Source organism: Euleptes europaea, chromosome 14 (genome assembly GCF_029931775.1).
Source record: "Euleptes europaea isolate rEulEur1 chromosome 14, rEulEur1.hap1, whole genome shotgun sequence".
Classification (NCBI taxonomy): Eukaryota; Metazoa; Chordata; class Lepidosauria; order Squamata; family Sphaerodactylidae; genus Euleptes; species Euleptes europaea.
In genome coordinates, this window is record NC_079325.1 from 34,095,203 (window position 1) to 34,112,538 (window position 17,336).

General features: G+C 51.9%; 1 protein-coding gene across 1 annotated transcript in view; it reads right to left on the bottom strand.

Moving 5' to 3' along the window:
• The window catches only part of GFRA2 (GDNF family receptor alpha 2), a 91,885-nt gene extending 75,189 nt beyond the window's left edge, over window positions 1-16,696 (bottom strand). The window contains exons 1-2 of the mRNA XM_056860401.1: window positions 16,601-16,696; window positions 291-605 (exon numbers count right to left, since the gene is read on the bottom strand). Coding sequence (XP_056716379.1) covers window positions 291-605; window positions 16,601-16,640 — 355 coding nt within the window. The 5' untranslated portion in view covers window positions 16,641-16,696. The remainder of the gene's footprint in view (window positions 1-290; window positions 606-16,600) is intronic.
• Between the last annotated feature and the right edge of the window lie 640 nt (window positions 16,697-17,336).

Sequence of the window (17,336 nt, forward strand, 5' to 3'; positions counted from 1 at the left end):
GTTATTTATTATAATTGATTTATTCCTCCACTGCAATCCTTTTATCATTTGAAACACACATGCCCTGAAAAATGGATGCTGCTGGATTTAGCCTGAACTTGATCTCCTGCTGTTATTTTGTTTTAATGGCTTTGTTTTATTGTGTTTAAGTTGCTGTTTTATGATTGCTGTAAACCACTGTGGGCTCTGGGAACTGAAAGGTGTGTTATAGGCATTTATTAAACAAATGAACCAACATCAAAACCCCACCTGATCCCAGCCAACTGTGCCACCCAGGGCAGTGCGCTTACCCCCTGTCAGGCCAAGATGGATGGTCCAGTAGATCTGAAGGCACGGGAGTTCCTTCTTCATCCCACGCTTGCAATGGCAGTCGTAGAGCGGGCTCTCCTGCAGCACCTCCAGGGCTGCCTGGCACTCCTTGTTGGCCAACATGGTGTTGCGGTCACGGCCAGCCACGCACTGACGCAAGGTGCGGTACCGCGAGCTGCAGCTAGACTCAGCGGCACAGAGTTCATTGGCACGGACACAGTCCACTGGGGTCCGCCAACCATGCGGCTCCTGGGCAGCCAGGGAAGAAGGACCAGCCCAGGTGTGGAACACCTTGTCTGGACGGGAGTTCAGGAGGAGGAAGGAGAGAAAGGCCAAAGGAGGGTGAGTGAGCAAATGGATCCACAATACTCTGACCATAGAATCATAGAGTTGGAAGTGACCACCAGGGTCATCTAGTCCAACCCCCTGCACAATGCAGGAATTTCACAACTACCTCCACCCCCAGTGACCCCCACTACATGCCCAGATGTTGAACAAGATGCCCTCCCTCTCATCATCTGCTTAAGGTCATAGAATCAGCACTGCAGACAGATGGCGGTCTAACCTATTCTTAAAAACCTCCAGGGAAAGAGAGCCCACCACCTCCTGAGGAAGCCTGTTCCACTGAGGAACCGCTCTAACTGTTAGAAAATTCTTCCTTATGTCTAGACGGAAACTCTTTTGATTTAATCTCAACCCGTTGTTTCTGGTCCGATCTTCTGGGACAACAGAAAACAACTCGGCACCCTCCTCTATGTGACAGCCCTTCAAGTACTTGAAGATGGTTATCATATCCCCTCTCAGTCTTCTCCGTCACCCCCTTCCTGGCAATGCCGCATCACATCCCCGCTATGCTCCCTCCACAAACTCTGCCTTCCCCAGTAACTGCCGCAAAGCTCCAGGAATTTCCCAAGCTGAAGTTGGCAACCATAGATCCAAGGGATACACACAGTTTGGGAAGGGGTACAGATCAGGGAGGTCCTTATATTTCTCTTGGGGTTTGCAGGGCTGAGGCGATGGTGGGAATGCTCTGGTATTTTCAGGCAGCAGAAAGTTTTGGGATGGGGAGCATGCCTGGGGGTGGATGGGTGGACCATCTCTTAGACTTTCTGCTGCCTTAAAATTTAGCTAGTCCTAAACATAGTCCTAACATAGGATTGTATATAGTTTTGTGTGTTGTATGTCACTCACTGCACTTAATACACCTTGTTTTTGTAAACTTGTGATTGACTGATTGAATATCATCAGCCTTTCCTGTACTTAGTTCCTTACCTGTGGTAGTAGTACAGAGGTGTTTATTTTGGTTGCTTAACCTCCAGGTACTAGCTGGAGATCTCCTGCTATTATAACTTATCTCCTGCCGATAGAGATCAGTTCACTTGCAGAAAATGGCCGCCTTGGCAATTGGACTCTACGGCATTGAAGACCTCCCCTCCCCAAACCCCACCCTCCTCAGGCTCCACCCCAAAAACCTCCTGCTGGTGGCGAAGAGGGACCTGGCAACCCTAATTTGATGGGGTTTGCTCCCAGGGAAGTGTACTTAGGATTGCATCAGGCATGTGTTTACCATGGGAATGGGGTCAGTATTTAAAGACATGCTAAGGTAGGATCCCCAGTCTTATTGAGCCTGCAAGCACCTTTGGAACTCTGACACAGTGTGGTGGCTGCAGCCACAAAACGGCTGCCGCAGTTTCCATTCAATCACACAGTGAGGGTCTTTGTACTTTGGTGGCAGCTGCTCCCAAAGTAATGTTTTTAAAAATCTGCACAGCCAATCAAATCTCGTTCCTGGGCGAAAACCTTACCCAGATCTGCCCACTTTCTAAAAACACTTGGTGGACACCAGGAAAGATGTTGGCAGGCACCACGGTGCTCACAGGCACCATGTCCACTGTGCTAGGGCTTTGATCTGTGTGGAAGGTCTCCCATCCCTATGCAAACCCAGCTTCATAATCCCAAGGATGGAAGCAGAGGCCGCAATTCCTCAGAGTATGATCATGGGAAAGCACTTTGCATATGCTCAGAGGTACTTTATCATTTTTTGTCCCTGAAGAACATGCCACGGATGCAATGACTGATCCTGGGCTAGTCACGTATTGCACTGCCTCAGTGTTTTTCGGATGTAAAATGGGATCAATCTGCCCTCTCAATCAGTGGTCTTCAATCCATGGGTCACAACTCTCAGATATGTGGTGGAGCCCGACCTACTGGGGCACTAGTAGGGGTGCCAGCTCCAGGGTGGGAAATACCTGGAGATTATGGGGGCGGAGCCTGAGGGGGGCAGGTTGGGGGAGGGGAGGGACTTCAATGCCATAGAATCCAATGGCCAAAGCGGCCGTTTTCTCCAGGGGAACTGATCTCTATCGGCTGGAGATCAGTTGTAATAGCAGGAGATATCCAGCCATCACCTGGAGGTTGGCAAGCCTAGTCACAAGACCAAAAGCCTTTCCTCTTTTTGGAAAGTGTGCATGCCGAGGGAGTCAGAGAGAAGGCAGGCACCAATAAGAACATAAGAACATAAGAAAGGCCCTGCTGGATCAGACCAAGGCCCATCAAGTCCAGCAGTCTGTTCACACAGCCTGTTCACACCAATGCTACCATTCAGAGAGCAAGAGCAGTCTGCAACTGCATCCAATGGGCCTTGGCCTGAGCAGATGATAATTAACCCTGGTGCCAGCTCTGCAAAGGAGCAGCAAGTGTATGTTTCGTTTGCTGGGTGGAAACAGCTGCACCCTGTTAGCTGCAACCTTCACAGTACCCTTTATGCAGCCATGACCTTCCTCTGTCTGTTGGGTCTACTGATTCCTCCCGATCCAGGAAGCCACGCAGATCACATGCAAATTTGCTAACCATTATCTCATGCCATCTGAAAATCAAGAACAACTGGGACTCGGTTTTTGCAATCTTTCCCCAGAACCAGATGTGCAAAATGCTGAAGCAAACCAGAGGATTCAGCCCTGCCTCTCCCCCCACCGAGTCAAGAGTGGAAAGACAACTTCATCCTGCTGGAGCTCAGCCACCCTCCCAATTTGCACCCCCGCCCCACAGGAGAAAACACAAGAGGCAGAGAGCAAGCGAGAATGTGTCCTCGCAAGATTGTGCACCCCAGTCCATTCCTATATGGCTGGGGCTCAGTATACATAAAGTGCAGCCCAACAAGTGTAAGGGGAAGCCATAGCACAGCATGCTTGCCTTTGGCGTGCTCGCCATCTGGTTAGCAGTACCGCGGTTTTGGTTGGAATTATCAACCCTCCTGGCTTTCCACCATCATTCCAGATTTGTCTGCAAATCTCTGAGAAGAAAGCAGGACTCCCAGGAAATTGATAAGTGGAATGCGGGGGGGGGGGGGGTGCGCAAGTCTCCTTCAACACCCCGACTCCCGTGTCGGCAGCGGCACTAGCAGATGGCATGGGCCATCACAAAACACCACCTGTTTCCCCGTGTAGCTGGTTGGCAGGTTATGCTCTTTTTTTGCCGTCAGTTCCAAACACCAAACTGCCAACATGCCTTTGGAGGGAAGGTCACAGCTGAATGCTAAGCAGATCTGCTAACTGCAACAGCTTGCATGCTGGGGGGCACAGAAGGGGGGGAGCTACTCAGTGCTGCCAGGTCCCACTTTTTTATCACAAGTCTCGTGACTGTCTGAGCTCAGCAGAGACAAGATGAGCTGTCACAACAGGGCAAGTGTGGTTTGCCTTCTTAAATGAGGCGCTTTCCAAATGCCGTTGTTTTTTTTTAAAGCTTCGAAACTAAACTGCTGTGCTCAGATCCCTTTTTAAAGGCCGGGACTTGAAAGCGATGCCTGTGATATCCTAGGAAGATCTACCTTTTGTGAAACGCGTGGAAGAGTCTACAGAGAACACATCTCCTGTCCCTGGCTTCAGACATCAAAGAAACTGCCAGGCAGGCTCCAGAACTGGGTTAGCTGGCAACGGAATGACAGGTGAGATTTAGTAAATGCAAAGCGACTGGGACAAAACAAAAACCCCAGTCCATTAGGATTTGCTATGAAAACAATCAGTACTGGAGATAGGATCATTCAAAACCCATATGGGGGAAAGTGGTCCTTCAGATACCTGGGACCAAGACCACTTGGCACTTCTGATGTAAAATTTTCTCCTCTCAGAATATAAAAACAGGCACGCTGGATCAGGCCACGGGCAACCTAGTTCAGCATCCTGTTGCACACAGTTGCTGACCAGATTTCATTTATTTCTTTAGAAAATCTATATGCTGCCTCTCCAGAGAACCTGCTTGAAGTGGCAAACAAAGTAAAACCGTAACATCGCATACAAGTCATTAACACTAACCAGCTATTAAAGAGCCAGCCCAGAGCATAAACATTGAAGATGGCCCGAAAGCCCTATAAGCCCAGCATGGGAAGCTAAAGCTCTTCCTTTTTGCTCTCCCCCCCCCCCGCCCCAGCACTGATATTGAGGGTTACTGCCTCTGAACATGGAGGTTCCATTTAGACACTGTGGCTTATGGCTATTGATAGACCTCTCCACCATGACTCTGTATGCCCTTCTGAAGTTATCACTGTTCTGTAGCGAAGCAGGGGCTCATGTACGGGAAAGATCACAATGAGAGAGCAAATGATAGCAGAGGAGAGAAAGGGAGTGAGAAAGAAACCAGTGAGAAATCCCGTGTGATGCAATAGTTCAAGCGTCTAGAATCTGGACTAGAACCTGGGAGACCCAGGTTCAAATACCTACTCTGCCAGGAAGCTCACTGGGTGACCTTGAGCAGGCGACCCTGTGAGGTTAAATGGGGAAGGAGGGGGTTGTGTCATTGTCACCCTGAGCTCCTTGGAGGAAGGTCTGGATAAAAAATGTACAAGAAAGATAAAAGTCAACCCCATCGTCACTAGCCTGGCCTACGGAAACTGTAGTCTGGTACCCATACCAGAGGGTATGGGCAAGAAGATGGTTAAGTGAAGTCCATGAGTGGTCCATGTCCCCAGGGTTTCCCCACACATGGTTTCCATCACAAAGGATGGGTCACTGTCAGAGGCTGCAGCTTCTCTTCCCCTTGGCATCCCAAGAGTAGCCCCAGAAGTTGCTGTCTGCCCTCTCTTCAGGGCTACTTCTCCCCTACTCTTGAGGAAGTGCTGAGAGATAAACCATGATGCCCCCGTCATAAGCTGCTATTGCCTCCTCCGATTCCTTGGCACCCTCCCTTCTACCCACTCACGTCTTCCATAAAGCCAGGTACTGGCAGCCAGATGAGTGATCTAACAAACAGATAGGGTTGCCAGGTCCCTCTTCGCCACCAGTGGGAGGTTTTGGGGGCAGATACTGAGGAGGGCGGGGTTTGGGGAGCGGAGGGACTTCAATGTCATAGAGTCCAATTGCCAAAGCAGCCATTTTCTCCAGGTGAACTGATTTCTGTCGGCTGGAGATCAGTTGTAATAGCAGGAGGAGATCTCCAGCTAATACCTGGAGGTTGGCCACCCTACAAACAGAGGAGTCTCTATACACACATTCAGCACAAATAAACACAGCTTACACAGTCACCAATGGGAAGAAGTGAAGCCTCACTAAGCCTGTAGTGCGTAGTATCAGTATCAGGACTGACCTTGCCATATGAGAAAGTACAGAATCTGAAAAGAGATCAGATGCTAAAAGCTTCTCTTTCAAGGACAGTAGCTGGGTAATCTCTTGCTTAATAGCTGCTTGCTGGCAGATATTGGGGCTTGGGACCATAGCAGCCCTGGAGGATCACAATGGCCAGAGAGAGGAGCCCTGCTCAGCACAAAGCAAAGGTGGAGCTTCTTCACAAGACATTTTAGTGTTGTGTGAAGATCAGTCAAGTCAACATGCACTCCACAGTTCAGGCATGACTATGAACTCAGAACCCTTGCAGAGTTCATCCGAGTTCACACAGTTCCATCCTGTTTTCTCATGGCATTCTGAGAGAGAACATAAAACATGTCATTTGAGGATCAACCAACCCCCCATGTCCTCATCTGCTTTACAAGATTAAAGCCATACAGACTTGGAAGGGAAGGCAGATTGCGATCAGTGAATGTTGAGGTTTCTGATGTGGCTTCCTAGGGCCTGCTGGGAGCCAGCAAAGACTGCCAGCAGATGTCGAGCATCCAGCACTGGCCAAGCCCAAAGCAAAATCTCTCTCTCTGTTCCTACCTGAGTCTATGGCTAAACCCAGGTTCAAGATTTACCATTAATGGGTTTAGAGGGGCTTAGAAGGGCGTAACTCTGCTTAGGATGACACTGTTGGACACGTGTAACACCAGGCAATGCAGCATGTCATATATGGCATCCACATGTAGCAGTTACTAACAAGGTGTCAAGAATCCTATGTGCAGGAATCCTTCCCCCTCGCCTATCACGTCAGCTCCCCTCTATAGAAGAAGAAGAGTTGGTTTTTATATGCCGACTTTCGCTACCACTTAAGGGAGACTCAAACTGGCTTACAATCACCTTCCTTCCCCTTCCCCACAACAGACACCCTGTGAGGTAGGTGAGGCTGAGACTGCTCTTAATAGAACTGTGACTAGCCCAAGGTCACCCAGCTGGCTTTGTGTGTAGGAGTGGGGAAACAAATCCAGTTCACCAGATTAGCCTCCGCCGCTCATGTGGAGGAGTGGGGAATCAAACCTGGTTCTCCAGATTAGAGTCCACCGCTCCAAACCAGTGGTACAGCACAACACACAGGCTTATCATCTCCTTGACCACAACTAATCCTCAATTAGTGTGATTCTCTCCTGCCTGGTCCTTTGTTATGCTGAACCCATTGCAGGTTCTCTGATGGCACCAAAGAAATTCCCTGATTTAAGGGAATTTGTTAATCTCTGGATAGCCTGCCAGGCAGCCCAGGCAAGGAGAGAGCACAAATGGCTGAGCAGGAACAGAGAAAGCCCCTCAAACATTCTGCACCACAGCTAGAGCCAGCGTGGTGTAGTGGTTAAGAGCAATGGACTCTAATCTGGAGAGCAGGGGTCTGATTCCCCACTTCTCCACATGAGCAGTGGACTCTAATCTGGATAACTGGGTTCAATTCCCCACTCCTCCCCATGAAGCCTGCTGGGTGAATGGCAATGCCGTAATACAAATCTGCTCTGAATGGCCTGCTGGGTGACCTTGGGCCAGTCACAGTTCTCTCTGAACTCCATCTACCTCACAAGGTTCCTGTTGTGCGGGGGTGGGGGGAGGTAATTGTAAGCCACTTTGAGACTCTTTATGGTAGAGGGAAGCAGGGTATAAAAACAAACTCTTCTTATTCCTAGCAGTTGAGCAGAAGACAACCCCTTCTGCAGCCTGGGCCTGCATTGCCTTAGGGGAGCTGAGGGGAACATCAAGTCCTACCCAAGCCACTTCCAGAGAAGAGAGCTCCCAGGGCTGAAGACCCTGATTCGATTACCTCAGGGGCAAGGCCAGCAGGACCCCCTTCTTTCTCCTCTGAAAAGAAATCTCTAGAGCAACTTGAAGAGCCATGGCTGGTTTTCAACGGCAATGGGCTTGCTGAATGCAAAGGACAAAGAAAGATCACAGAAAGAAATCAGTACTCCCTTCTGGTCAATCTATGTATGAATCACCAAGAATTTTGCCTCAGACCACCATACAGACGCCGTATATTTATTACCAGCCATATCCATGATTATGAGTTCTCTTGTCATTTCTGCCTGAAGAAGAATTTTATGTCTCTCAAAGGCTTACATGCTGTAATGCCAAGACTGAATAGATAGCCAAGCATTATTTATTGCATCTCTTGTTCTTGGCCAAGAATTACCCATACTGTGTCAAACTGCCAGCAGTAGTCGGGGTAAGACTAGAATCTGACTTTTCCTGCAGGCTAAGCCTAACTACCTGTTATGTTTTCTTCACATCCTCCTTGTGTCCATGCAATAAGCCACGTGCTGCCTGTTCCATGCTGGGAATTTAATTCCCAGGCACTTGCAGGCCTGATTTCCATCAGGGCCATGGTACATGGGGAGTGGGGGCTGGATACTCTTCCTACCACACTTGATTCCCTACCTGAAATGGCCCCGGGGTGTGCTATTTGCTGCTTCAAGAGGTTCAGAGAAATCCCAGGAACAGGCAATGGAGAAGAAGCTGAAAGAAAGCTACAAGGCTGTAGCTGCCACTGAAGAAGATAGGTTGAGAAAAGTGGGGTATAAAAACCAACTCAACGAGTCTCAGAGCAACTTACAATTGCCTTCTCTTCCTCTCCCCACATCAGACACTGTGTGAGGTGGGTGAGGCTGAGAGAGTTCTGAGAGAACCGTGACTAACCCAGCAGGCTTAATGTGGAGGAGTAGAGAATCAAACCCGATTCTCCAGATTAGAGTCTGTCGCTCTTAACCACTACACCATGCTGGCTCTCTGTAAAGATCAAAACCCCAGCCTGGAAGGATCTCTTATCTCTTCAAGGAATTTGTCCCTGGAGCATCTACTGAATTCAGCACATGAGACACTGTTATAGTCCCCCAACTGGGAATGCATGGCCTCAGAAGGCTTATTAGAGATTTTTTTTTTCTGTAGGAAGCACTGCTTAGAGGCACCCTTGGACTACACTGGCAGATACGTGACTGAGTCTCAATAAGAATGCCTTTGTTGTGGGAGGGATTGAAAGCCTTCCGTATAGAGCAAAATGGATCGGCAGCCCTGCAGTTTTCTTTTGCCAGAATGACAGGGTATTCCTGAAGCCCTGTCTCTCCCTCAGTCTTTTCTTTTTTACTGAGCAATTCTGAGCTCGTATAAATAAGCCACACTTTTCATAGGCGCAATGCCTCCCATCAGGGGGCTCTTTTATTTGAGCTGGGGCATTTTCACCCTGGATTTGAAGCCGCATCCCCCTCCACTGAAAAATCCAAGCCTTTCCATGTTCTTGTTTATGCCCAAACCACCTTCCGCTTAGCTAACTGTTGCTGAATGGGATGGTGCCCACACTGCTGGAAAATGTTGCTTGCAAGCAGTTTAGACAGCATGGGGTGGGAAGGAATCCGAGGGCAGGTCTTTGGTGGACGTGCACATTTTCTCCAGTTTGCTTTCCGGGCCACCAAAGTGATTGTTTCTTCCCACATCTTTTGCTCTGCTATAAACGGAGGGGGTGGAGGTGTCAGGCTGGTTTGAGCATGGTCGCACAGATGCACCATGGCCAGGTCACCTCCTGCCAATTATGAAAGTCAGACAGTGACACCTACAGGCTTAGGAGGGCTCTGCTGAGGAGCGACTCCTACTGCTGCCCAAGGCATGAAGCAAAGGGGTTGGGCCTGTGTGTGGTTCAGAATGTCTCTTGCTAGCGTGGTGTAGTGGTTCAGAGCGGTGGTTTGGAGTGGTGGGCCTAATCTGAAGAACCGGGTTTGATTCCCCACTCCTCCACATGAGCGGCAGACGCTAATCTGGTGAACTGGGTTGGTTTCCCCACTGCTACACACGAAGCCAGCTGGGTGACCTTGGGCTAGTCACACTTTCTCAGTCCCACCTACCTGGGTGTCTGTTGTGAGGAGGAGAAGGTGATTGTAAGCCGGTTTGATTTTCCCTTCAGTGGTGGAGAAAGTCAGCATATAAAAACCAACTCTTCTTCTTCTATTATCATGTCCAACTACAAGCTCTTCCTGGACCCACAACCGGATCTGTAATCTCTTCCTCCTCGTTCCAACATCAATCCCTGCAAGGCTGCGGCCTGGCTAGAAAAGCCCTTTGCCCTTGCCACTGAGTGCTCTCTCTATGCCAGGTGCTGAAGGCACTGCACAACAGTCTCCAAGCCTGCTTGGCAAGCCTGCAAAGTGGATGCCAGCCTGAGAGAGGTATGCAATTACAATCCAACACCAGTGCCCCGTGGGCTGATTTTTTGGTACAGCGTGTCTAGGGGAAGGCCAGGAGGCAGCCCAACTGAGGCTAGAGTCTAAGACGAACCTGAGACAATGGAGTCCAAACCTGAAAGAGCAAGACAGATACTAGAAAGACAACCTTCTTGTGAACTGTGGAGCTAATGAAAGGAGCTCTGACTCTCAAAAGTTCATACCCCCAAAATCTTGTTGGTCTCTAAGCTGCTACTGGACTTGGTTCTAGCTGTTCCTTCTGTGAACTGTGGCTGAGCAGGAGACCATCTGCTTTACATGCAGAAGGTCCCAGGTTTGATCCCCAGCATCTCCAGTTAAAAGGATCCGGCATTGATAGGAAAGACCTCTCTGTTTGGGACCCTGGGAAGTCAAACTAGATAACCCTGGCCTTGATAGACCAAGAGTCTGACTGAGTAGAAGGCAACTTCACGTGAGACAGGACTGCAACTGAAGAGACTGAGTGGAAAGGATGCCAATGGTGGGGCTGTTTGTCTTCTGAGCTGAAAAACGAGTCGAAGTGACACCTTCACTGGTACCCAGACTAACCCGTGCTGCCAGCCTAACACAGCGGTCACTCCTAATTCCAATGACTTGTGCCTCAGGCCCTTTCCAGATAGTTAAAAAGAGGCAGTTTTCATTTTCCATACTGAAGTAGCACTTGCCAGTCCCAGTGGTATGAGGGTGGGGGGGTGCAACATTGCCACTGGGGGAAATCATTTGTTCCCCGACCTGTAAAAAAAGGGGGGAATATATACTACAGCACTGGAGCAAGGGCCTATAGCCCAGAATTAAAGGTTTATTTGTAGAGAAAGTCCATGTTGTACAGTGGTTAGAGTGTCGGACTGTGACTGAAGGAGAGAACCAGGCTCAAATCCTCACTGTGCCCAGGTTCAAATCCTTGCTCTGCCACAGAAACTTTGCTGGATGACTTTGGACTAGTTGCTCTCTCCCAGCCTGACTTTCCTCATGGGGTTGTGTAAGAATAAAATGGAGGAGGGGAGATCCATCTATGCTACCCTGTCCTCTATGGAGGCAAGGCCAAATAAAAAATATACGGAAATAAATTGATAATATGAAATGGCAGAGGTGGATAATGGTCAAAAAGAACTTTTATTTGATATCCTTTTTTTAAAAAACTGGCTTCCATTCCCCAATGGAAGGTAAGTAAAGGTAAAGGTCCCCTGTGCAAGCACCGGGCCATTCCTGACCCATGGGGTGACGTCACATCCCACGTTTCCAAGGCAGACTTTGTTTGTGGGGTGGTTTGCCAGTGCCTTCTCCAGTCATCTTCCCTTTACCCCCAGCAAGCTGGGTACTCATTTCACCGACCCTGGAAGGATGGAAGGCTGAGTCAACCTTGAGCCAGCTACCTGAAACCGACTTCCGTCGGGATCAAACTCAGGTCATGAGCAGAGCTTTTGACTGCAGTACTGCAGCTTAACACTCTGCACCACGAGGCTCCTCCAGTGGAAGGTACTCAGCCTCTAAATGTAAAAAGGAAAGTTGAAGCCACTTGGACCTTTGCAGAAGCTCCCAAAATTGCATGTAGGTGAGGCATAGGAGGGGAGGAGTGTTGCTGGTCACACAGCTGCCATCACATATATCACCCCAGCAAGCCACCCAAGGCTTTCCCCAACACACATCGCATACCCATTCCAGACATTGCTCACAACCAGGCCCTTGAGGCTGGGAGGAACTAACCGCCTTACACACAGAGGGAGCAACTTTAGCACAGTACTATGCATGAATGTCTGCAATGAATGGATCCCTTCCTTTCCAAGATAACTAAATGTAACCCCTGGACTAGGAGTAAATTCTGGAGTTTGGGCTGCTGATTTTTGTCTGCTAAAAGAGGGAGAAGAGGGTCCCCTTTGACCACCCAACAGGCCATGCTAGGGGGTCATGGGACCTACAGGGACAAAAGCTACATGGGACAGGGATTCTAGTAATGAGAGAAATTGAGTGAGATTCAGCAAACCAAATACAGCCTACCTGGAAGATGCTCCTAACCTCCTGGTACCATCAACAGATAACAAGGTAAGCTGGGCAGGCAAGAGCCAACATGCATCCCCTTCCAATGCCACATTGGGGGGCACATCAGAACACACACAAGATGCCTTTAGATCAGGGATGTTGCTACTATCTCTGAGGTTCATCTTGCCCAGCTTTTCGGAGGGGGCAGCGTTTTGTACCCCTGATCCCTGCCCTTCTCAGTTGCCTTGAAGACAGAGGCAAACCAGCCCCCTGCATCAATGTAGTATCCCTGTGAGTTTGTTTGGCTGCCCTATCAGGATAGATTTGCACCCAAGCATTCCTAGAAGGCAGCAGAAAGGTGGTGACCATCAGTGGGGATGGGGTAGAGGTTGATGTTTGCTGTCTGCTGAGAAGCAGTGTACCAAACTCCAAACTTCAAACCAAAAGAGGAGAAAGGACAATCCTTTTAGGTTCAAGGAGATCAAGAAGAAAACAGCCTTGTCAATCACAGAACCATGGAAGGCTGGGGAAAACTACCAATCCCTTCCTGCACAAAAGGTCCGTTCATCCCTCAGCCTTCCACAGGTCCACGCAGGTCGAAGGCCCAGCCCAGAGCTCCACAGCCAAAGGTGATGTGAGACAAACAAGCCAGGCGGCACTCAAGGGCAACCACCACAATCTGAAACAGCACCTGGCTGAAGAGAAGCTGATTGATTACATCTGAGCCCAAACAATCCACCCTGCTTCAGTTTCTCCGGTTCCCAAAAGCTCTTCCATTTTTGGTAGCATTTGACAGCTCTTCTTGACTGTTCGCTATTTTTGTCCAAGCCCTCGATGGAAAGGCCTACTAGAAGAATCCCCCAACAGTCATCTTTAAGTCTCCAAGGGCATTTCCAACCTTTGAGCTAGTCCACAAGATCCATGAATTTTTGAATGCATCTTCAAAAAAAAAAAGCTGCCCCATTGAAATGCACATTTCAGCACAAAAAAAGTGAAACTCACAAAAAAAAACTTGGCTTAATTCCCCTCCAGATCCAGTCTGACTGTTCTTCCTATGCAAATGCATCCCAGCTGCACACTGAATCCTCTCGTAGCTCAACTCTGTCACTAGTTTCCTGTGAAGCACTGCATCGCCTCTGAACCGGTTCCTTTGGCTCTCGCTTCATATACAAACATGGGCACTCAGGACTTGTTTTCATCACTAGGCAGAGATGGGCATCTTCAGAGGGATCCTGGAACCCCAAAGCTGTGCGGCGTCAGGCAGCCCTCCAAATCAGCCAGTACAATGTGCCAAGCAGCAGCAGCGATGAGAAGGGTGGCCCCCATCTGGAAGGGCTATGCCCAGCAAAGTGGCTGGCCAATGTACACCCTGGAAGTGTTCCATCTGGGGCTCCGGTCTTCAAAGGAAAGGGGCTCCCTTCCTGACTGCCAGTTTAGTGGAGACTCGCAGCTGTACGAGGCTCATCCAGAGAGGCCTTCTGTAAGTCCTGGGTCAGGCCCCAAAAGCACAAGCCCTCTTCTGTAATTCCGGGGGGTGGGCGGGAGCTTCTTCCCATCTTGATCAAGATTTTCCCCTGCGGCCCCGTTACCGGAGCCGTCTCTGCTTGCTGTTACGAGGCAAGTTGGACATGATCTCCTCCGGCATTTAGCTCTAGTTCAAGGTGAGATGATGTTACCCTTGGAATCCAACTTGCTCCGTACCAGTGACCCCTGTAAGGAGCCATCAGAGGTTTGGGAAGCTATACTCCAAAGCATCCCTAAGCCCTCCTAAGCAGGGAATCTAGCATAACATTTGTCTGGATGCCAACTGTCTGTTCCAGGGGATGCATTCGTAATGGATTACACTCCCCTGACCACTTTTCCCACTGCCAGACCACAGTTTGCTGCAGCCTCAGGAAACACACGCACACCCCACTCCTCAAGATAGCAGCTGGTCCCTGCTAAGAAGCCGGTCTGTAGCCAGAAATGCTGTCTTTGACTGCAAGCCTGCCAAGAAGATACCCCCTTCCCGCCCCACCCCACATATATGGCATGCTTCCATGTGATAACATGGAGGGGATGGCAAACTTAAATCCCACCCCCAGCTTTCAAGAATGCAGAAAAATGTTTCCATTATGTATCACCCTTGCAAGTTAGAGGAAGTAAAGCCATAGTGTTGCTAGTCATTCAGACCCCCTAACCCCCTGTGGGTGGCCATGTGCAGAAAAAGGTAGCCCCAAGGAGGAAGGGGTGGTAAGAGCCTTTCTTCCTTATGAAGAAAGATTAAAGATTGTGGGGCTCTCCAGTTTAGAAAAGGATGGCTAAGGAGGGGACACGAGAGAGGTTTATACAGTTCTGCATGGTATAAAGACTGCAGCTAGAAAGAAGCATGGTTTTCCTTCCTCTCGCAAAATACTAACTCTCAGGGGCACCCCCCCCCGAAGCTCATGGGCCATAAATTCGGGACAGACTAAGGATGTACTTCTTCACACAACAAAGAATTAAAAGGGGATGACTCAAATTCATGTAGGAAGATAGGTTCATCAATGGCTACTAGCTACAGTGGCCAAATGGAACCTCCTCATTTGGAGGCAGTATACCTTTGAATGACAGTTACCGATGTGCAGTAGCAGGAGGAAGTTTCTGCCTTTGTGCTCCTCTTATTGGCCTTCTGGGGCATCTGATCAGCAGGCATTGTGAGAAACAGTACACTGGACAAGATGGACCATTGGTCTGCCCCAGCAGGGCACTAAACCAGTATGGTGCCAGTCATTCCTTCCCTGCCTGCCATCCCTGGTTCCCTAATTTGTTCCATGTTATTTCTGGCCATTTGAGAGGAGAGGCTGTGGCTCAGTAGTGAAGCATTTGTTTTGCATGCAGAAGGTCCCAGGTTCAATCCCCGGCATCTCCAGATAAAAGGATCAGGAAGTGGGTGGTATGAAAAGACCTCTACTTGAAACCCTGAAGAGCCACTGACAGTCACGGAAGACAATACTGACCTTCACAGGCTAATAGCCTGATTCAGTATAAAACAGCTTCACGTGTTCCTGCCTTAGCTCCCAGGGCCCCAGTCTGGGCTACTGAATTTCCTAACCATCCATTGTTCATAGACCAGTGTTTACATGACATGGGACAGGGGGCCACCGGCAGCCTCTACAAACAGGACGGAAAGGGGCACTGGGTGGAAAACAGCTTAGGGGTCCCGAAACAAGACCCCTATGGGGAGAAGGGGGGTCTCTTTCATTGTACCAGGGCACCCACACGAATGGCGAGTCAGTAGCAGCCAGGTTACTGAGGAGAAGCTTCCTGTGCTGAGTATTCGCTGAGAATCGCTAGCGAGGGCGAGCTTCCATGGAGTAAAGCGGGCATCCCTCTGCCCCTAAGAGCCATTTCATCGCCAACGCCAGACCCTGGAAGCCTGCTTGGCTTTCTAGAGCGGATGCAGGAACTTCCTTCAGCCGTGCTGGGTTGCTTGGAGGGGGGTGGGGAGTGAACTCCAGGGGTGCCGCTACCTTTGGTGCGGAGTTCTAGCTCACACTGTCTGCCCCCCCCCCTCCATTCTTCTCCTGCTTCCCCAATCAAGAAGCCTGGCCCCAGCCACGCAGCCTTCAGCATCCCGAGTTTGACCCCGCCAGCCTTGCAGTTGCCCCCACCCCACCCCGAGCAGGAAGGTGTGGGGGGGGGAGAGAGGGCTCTCCAGCCGATGGGGCCCGATCGAACTTTGTTCCCCATGGCGCATCTCCTTTTGGGAATCTTTTAATTTTATTTTATTTTTATTTTTTTGCGTCCAAACGACACCCCGTGCTCCTGTCATTCATGGGGACCATTTTGCACTCGGCATCCTCCCCCCAAAAGCAACCCATGTTCTGGATTCCTACGAACACCCCCCTTTCCCGCCCCCGCCCCCGCCAAAGAGGCTTTCCTGCCTGCGAGCGCACCTGGCGCGCAGACTGCCAGGAGAGGGGCTGGGGGGGAGGGGATTCGGGGGTGCCCAGCTCCGCGGGCAGGGCAGGTCCTCCGTCCAAAGCCGGGCGAGCCGCCCCCCCCCCCACCTTCCCCGGCCCGCAGCTCCTGCCGGACCGCAACCAAAGATGTCTCCCCCTCTCCCAACTCAACTTTCCAGGCGGGGAGGAGGCTTCGTGCCCGCTGTGGGCATCGGGGAAGGAGAAAGCTCCGGTGACGCGGGGGCTGGAGGGGGGGCAGAAGGCAGGGAACCAGCCGACCCCCGATGGGCATCGCCCCCCCTCCCTTCCTCCGCGCCCCGTCTCGGCCTCCGCTCCCACCTTGCGCCGGTTTCCCGGGCCAGACGCTCCGTGCCCCGCCGGTTCTCCTTGAAACGTTCCCGCAGTCTCCCCGCGCCGCCGCTCGCCGGCGCGCGCCCCCCCCCCCCCACCTACACGCGAGGAGAACCGCCCGGGCGTCGCCCCCGGCGCTGCCGCCGAGCCCCGCTCCCCCCTTGGCCGGGAGCCACGCGGCGCCTCCGCAGCCCCGCGCCTCCCGCCCGGGAACCCCGACGGAGCGCCCGCTCACCGAGTGAGAGGAAGAGCCACAAGACGCCGGCTCCAACCATGGTAGGCGAACCCCCCGGGCCGGCGGCGCGAGAGCAGCTCCGATGAGACCGTCCGGGGCGCCGATCCGACGCCGCCCGAAGACTCCCTCCCTCGCTCGCTCGCTCGGCCGGCCGGCCAGCCCGCCCCGCCGCCGCCGCCGCCGCCGCCGCCGCCGTCCTCCTGCTCAGCTGCTGCGAGGCGGAGGCGCGGTGGTGGGCTCCCCCGGCAGCATCGCGCCTGCCTTCCTGGCTCCTCCCGGCGGCGGCAGCAGCGGATCGACGCCGAGCGAGGCGGTCAGCGCGGCGGCTCCATCCAGCCCGGCACGTCTCCCGGCCGGACCCCGCGCCCGACGACCGCCCGGAGGATCGCGGCGACGGCAGCTGGAGCTGTCCGGCGGGGCGGGGGAGGAGGAGGAGGAGGAGGCAGACCCGCGGCAGCCGCCCTCCGCCGCGGCCCTTCCGCGCACGACGAGCCAAGCGGGCCGGACCCGGACGGGCTCGGGGGCTTCCGACTTCAGCCCCGCCGACGGGGAGGACGAGCCGGTGGGCACCTTTTGCGCCCAGGGGGCGGCCCTTGGCGGAGCCTCGAGGGAGGGGCCAGGGCGGGGAGGCGGAGGCCGGACCGCGCCGTCACTCGGGGCCCCCGGACGCCGGCCCCCGCCGGGGGGTCGCCTCGCTCAGGCCCTGGCAGGCGGCGTCGGGGCGGCCGCACCCCCT